This window comes from Trachinotus anak, unplaced genomic scaffold (genome assembly GCF_046630095.1).
Source record: "Trachinotus anak isolate AG129_WGS33_773 ecotype Australia unplaced genomic scaffold, CSIRO_AGI_Tana_v1 ptg000001l, whole genome shotgun sequence".
Lineage (NCBI taxonomy): Eukaryota > Metazoa > Chordata > Actinopteri > Carangiformes > Carangidae > Trachinotus > Trachinotus anak.
The window spans coordinates 14,267,643-14,273,642 of NW_027273852.1; the positions used below are offsets into that span (position 1 = coordinate 14,267,643).

The following is a 6,000-nucleotide window of genomic DNA, read 5'->3' on the forward strand; positions in this document are numbered from 1 at the left end:
TTTTATTTAGCATCTAATGAAATATTTATTCTCTTTAATGAACTTTTCATCTTGATTTGAATATAAAAATACTGAAGTTTTAACATATTTTAATGAGACAGTCTTTCATAAAACCGTGTGTCAAGACGTCACCAGCTTTTCTATTGGTGTATATACAGCAGATGTTTCAACATTTGCACTAATTTGAAAATGGATTTGAAGCTAGATCTGCCCATCAAGCCTTTACTCACTTATTCCCTATCTTTCATGATAATTGTATCTATTAGAAGGAAAAAGCTGCGATATCTAACATCCTCTTGACAATGTATTAAGTGTTGCCATCCGTCAAATAATCAAATCGTCTTCGTTTTCATTAACACCCCTGTAAACTGCTCCTACGGTGAAGCCGGGCAGGCAGGCAGGCAGGCTGTGAGGTGAGCGTGTGATGTTTCAGCTGCTGTTTTTATGAAAAGCGTGCACACGTGCATCAAGTTGTGTATCCCGGCCCGCACTCTTAACTCTCTCTCCAACCAGCCCCCCCACCCCACCCCCATATAGCACTGCATTCATGCTGTAATGACTTTTACACAGAACTCAGTAGTTGTTGCTTGAATAGAGGCAGCCAGAGTGCAATGCCTTTGAGACCTACGGCAGTGCTGGGTAATTAGCCTGTGTGTTTGTACACCCCCCCCCCCTCCCCCTCCTCCCCAACACACACATATTGTACACACACACGCACATACACAATACACCTTTATTGTCTCCACTCTCGCTGCACTATATAAAAAACACAGGGAGAAAAGGACTAATCGATAAAATATTGATAATGCAATGAGTACAGATTATAAATTGAGCAAAAACAAGTTTAGATTAAGAAAAAAAAACAGGAAAAAAATGACTTTTTAATTATAGAAAATAACCTGACGTGTCAGTGTGAGAGGTACTCTCAGACTGTAACAGGTGTACTCTCAATGTCTCTGAAGAATAGGACTCGAGTGTGTTCTCTGATGTCCTGCGCGGCTTGTGTCATGTCCGACAACTTGTGCCACTAAATGTCTTTGTGTGCGTTTCTCTTTAACATTGAATTATTTAGGTGCGCTGCCACAGAGAGGTGTGCTTCTTAAAGGCATTACCGTAGCGTTCTCCGGCAGAGGAAATGTGGAGGTAATAAACGTCAAACATGCTCCTGAGCAGTGCCTAACAGATGCTTTTACCAGCTCAGCGTTGGAGCAGCGCTGCTCGCTCAGGCGAACACTCAGACAAGAGTGTTTCGCTGGAAATGGACAAAGCTCGTTAGGTTGGAGGTGTCTGGAGATAACACAGCAGAGGAATGTCTGCTGTTTTCAATAAACACTATTTCCATGCAGGAAATGTCACTTTGAGAGCGCTTTACATCATCAGTGCAGTAATATGTTCAAACAAGCGTATCAGTAGAGATGTCTTAAACACATGCAGCGCACAGACCTGATGCCTTGAGTGTGGTTATCATAGCTGCTTTTACAGTGTGTGTTTTGTTGGTAATAAAATATGCATGTAACAGGGTAATTATATTTGTATGTCCTGACTGATGTACTGTATGATGTTAAATGCAATGGTAAAATTACTATGAATTGACATATTAAATGACTCAGTTCATACACAATTACTTCTTATATGTGTTGCCAGTGAGAAAGAAATTTTCCTGTATGTGATATTTAATCATATTTGTCATGGTTATCTTATCCTTAAATCGGTTTATGAATCCATAGTAATGCTGCTGAAATTGAAAGACTAGAGGGCAACATTTCAAAGTTACGTTTAATCAACACTCACATCCTGAATAGTACATTTGCGTCAGCAGGATGTTGGCTGTTGGCTAATCCTTGGCTCCTGTGTGTCCTCTGTTGCAGATGGAAGACTGTTCCTGAAAACCACAGTGATGTACTGATAAGGCCGAGAGGAGCTGGAGGAAATAAAAATTTCGGAAAAAAAAGGAAAAAAAAAAAAAAAAAGAAGGAGAGAAAGAAAGAAAAGAAAAGAAAAGAAAAGAAAAGAAAACCCATGAAGATTCTCAAGAGCCCTTATCCAGGCTGATTTAGTAGTGGAAAGAAGTCAAGCTGCTTGTAGGAGTTCAATGGAAATGCTGTGTTCACCCAAATGCTGGAGGAGTTTGTGTCTGAATGTAGAATAAGAAGTCTTTTTCTTCATCACAGAGGCCAACATGAAATAGTTTGATAAAGCAGGTTTTCACATTAATGGGTTGGCCAATGTGAAGGATAAACATATATATTGAGCACAGTAAAAATGTACCCATGGTACACTGTTGGTAATAACTCATAAATTCACAGCACTGAAGATTTTTATACTGTATCTCAGCCAGCGAGAAAGCTTCGAAAAAGAAATTCGACTGAAGTTTTGTTTTGTATTTCAAATTGAATTTTGAGAAGCTAAAAATGACACGTGGAGATGAACCTTGTGAAGAAAAAAAAAAAAATGTGAATCTATCCATGTGTTCATCAAAAGAGAAGACTGATGTTTGATTTTAATGTTTTCTAAATTAGATGACAATACAATCAAATTCCTTTTTACCATTGTTGTATATACAAGATCTGATGATAATGATAGGAAAACTCACTCTATCGAACCCGAGTGGATTGATAAGGTATCTGTATATAACGTTAAGAGGTATTGTGTATGCAGTAGAGCTATTAGGCAAACAATACCACCATTTATATAAACCTACAGTTTTGTTTTGTTCTATTTCTGAGCCATCATTCTTTCCTATAGCTGCCATTTTGGTGAGAAAGCATGCAGGCATGTAAATGTTTGTCCTGGAATTATGATATTTAATAAATCCTATATTGTGCTGAACAAATACTAGGGTTGACTCACTCAAGCCCAGATGATTTTGAAAACATAATTATCAAACATTTCACTTTCAAAAATGAAGATTTTTGCTGTCAATAGTACTGTAATCTTTGTAACAGAGGTAATATTTCTTGGAATTTACTGTACATTTGTCATGAGACACACTCAAAAATAAGCACCTCTCGATACCTTTTTTTTAAGAAAAAAAAAAAATCCAGACTAATTATAATCACGTGTCAGCTTGAGAAACAATCAGTCCTGACACACTGTTTCGAATCTGAATGCCATTTAATTACATTGCTCAAATCCCTGTCGAACCTCCACAAACACACTCTACTTTTTTTTTTCTTTTTTTTTTTTGTAGTCTTTCATGATATCCTGATGAGAAAAAAAAAACTCATAAGTTATAATTTTCCTGTTATTTTCCCTAAAGACTTCTGAATTTCGGTGCTGAGACGCCTGTGTATATTCTCTAGACATGAGCTGATGTCAGTCCTTTAACTGAAAACAGTTTAGACCTTATGTGTTACAGTCAGGAGAGGAGGAGGAGGAGGAAGAGGAAGAGAAGGAGGAGGAGTGTCCCATGTTCACAATGTGTTTGTTCTTTTTGTTCTCAATGGAGTGTCTAGGTCTGTTGTCACTGATAACTTATATAGCTTCTCGAATCATCTCTTCATTGTATTTCAAATTCAAATAAAGTTAACATGTTGATGATAAACTGTGAGTTAACTATGTTGCCCGAGGTCTTGAACACACTTCTCTGTTGACAACGCTGAGCAGTTTGAGCTAGACGTCGCCACGTGACACTGATTTAACACGTAAACAAGGAGATTGTCGCCCACTGAGACAGCGCAACATAACAGTTCAGGATGATCAGGGAAAAAAAAGTATGCAGGTGTTTGGTTTGTTTTTTGGGAGGGGGGCAGCTGCTTTCTTTGCAAATCACTGTTGTGTTTTCAGCGTATTCGTTTTTTGAAACCGTTACAATCAGCCCTCAGTCTTTTAACTCAATTCTGTGTATTAATGTATGGCCTAAAAAACAATGCAGGTTTCTGTGCTGTAGAAAAACAAATGAACACATTGTTCTCCCCTTTATATTGCAGTTTTAAAAAAAACTGTATGCGTAATCAAATGATAAAAATTTCTTGTGTACTTTTTTCCTTTCTTTTCACTGAGTGTGGATGCAAGTGTGTGTGTGTGCGTGTGTGTGTGTGAACCCTTTGACTTGCATGTGAGCGTGTTTTTTTTTTTTTTTGTTTAATGCATAGGCTAATCCCAGAAAAAAAAGTGTAAATGAGGGTGTGACCAAGCGCACTGTAAATAAATTATTTCATGTGTACTTTCACGTGTATGATGCTAATTCATAATATATCACCATAAAATAAACAACACTTACAACTTAACCAGCTGTACATGCTTGAGGGTCATGCATCATCCTATTAACTTTAAATAACACTCAGACCTTGAGGGAGTTGAAAATGGTGCATTTTTCTGATTACTTTTTTAAAATGTGACATTGTCTGTTATCATTGCACTGACTGTTCCTGAGTGACATTTGTTTTATCGAAAGACACAGTAGTTATGCACAGGGATCATTTCAAAACAACTGTAATAGGTACAGCTCTTAAAACATTAAAAAAAACCACAAAATCGACGTTGAGAGAAGAATTTCTTCAGTAAGCAATTCTGAGTGAAATGTGTTGACACAGCATGCTTGGCCCATTCCCATTTCACATGCTTTTTAAAGCATGGCCATAACACAGTCACAGAGATGAATAATTGACTGATTGCTGCATAATTCAATGCTGCATTGTAAAAATTCAAGGCCCTAAAATATTTCAAGCTTTTCGTATTTTTTATAAAAAATGAGGTTAAAGTTTCAATCAACCTTGAAAGAACAATATGACACACAATGGGCAATCAATCATGAAACCATGCCTCTCGTTGAGTTCACACTCGTTCTGACTGTTGCAGCTCCTCTCGAAACTTCAGCTGCCTCTGGAGTGAAAGAAACTGTGACATCACGTCCACTTTATCCATTTAATGACTCAATCGTTTCTTCTTTTTGTTACTGCGGTGAAAGATTCACTCCACTCGACTCCAATGAGCTTGTGAGACATGGGCTGTTCACAGCTATTACTCAGATATTCTGTTTATTTCTCTATCTGATGCCTTTTTCTGCACTGGCATCTGAGAGAAGAGGCCCTGCAGCCACATGTTTCATATCACTGCACATTTTGTAATAAATTCAATTCAGTACAAATATGACCATGAGGCACAAAGACTTTAAATACCAAATGTGCATTATAGCTGTGTTGTTGCATTTCACTTCGCCGTAGTGTGGAAAGCACAGTGCTGATTGCATATTCAAAGCATCGAAAGCCGCGTGAGCCGTGTGCTTTATTTACTTGGCTTGACGTGGAGATGTGATCATGAAGACATCATCCAGACGTGATTATTCTGCAAGATCCTGTCTCTTGTATCACTGCTTTCCTAATGTCACAATGCACAATTTGTTGTTGTGTTGTGCTCGCTTGACCAGCTGAAGAAAAGTGTGTATCCTGACACTGCGGACAGATTTTTTTTTTTTTTTTTAACACTTTAAGGATAAAAAAGTTTCACAGGAGAGAAATAAAAAATTGTATTCATACTTCAGAGTAGTGTGAACCACGGTGTTAACCCCGACCGAGCTAATTCTTTGCTCATCACCACAACCAGGACATGGCCATTTAGTGAAAGCGGTAATTCTGCATGTCTCTTGATAACTCAGTGGTGCCCTGAGTCTGCAGAGAGACATTAGGAAGGTGCAGTCTGATCGTCTGAAAGATAGGACTAATGTCACCTAATCAGATAGACCATTATGTATTAGCGAAACTACAAAACAGTTTTATCTGACAAGGGCCAGGCCACATTACCTAAATTAACATTTTGCAAGCGTGAACATGGAAGACCACAGAGGCGAGGGGAGGGCTATAGGACTGCGGCCTGCGCTTAGACATTCGGCAGTAATTATTAATTTATGATTGTCTCTGGTCTTAATGAAAATGAAAGCCAGGAAAGAGAACAGGGAGGGATAATGTGGCGTGAAATTGAGTTTCATTTGTACAGGGGCCACCTTTTAACTCTGCGCTTCTTAGGCGGAAATGGAGCCGAGCGCTTCCCTCTCTCTCTCTC

At 38.4% G+C, this 6,000-nt stretch overlaps 1 protein-coding gene across 6 annotated transcripts in view; it reads left to right on the forward strand.

Moving 5' to 3' along the window:
- dachd (dachshund d) overlaps positions 1–4,165 on the forward strand; it is a 92,085-nt gene extending 87,920 nt beyond the window's left edge. For all 6 annotated transcript variants that reach the window (XM_071479374.1, XM_071479393.1, XM_071479365.1 and 3 more), the window contains one exon: positions 1,869–4,165. In XM_071479374.1, coding sequence (XP_071335475.1) covers positions 1,869–1,906 — 38 coding nt within the window. In that variant the 3' untranslated portion in view covers positions 1,907–4,165. The remainder of the gene's footprint in view (positions 1–1,868) is intronic.
- Positions 4,166–6,000: the final 1,835 nt, after the last annotated feature.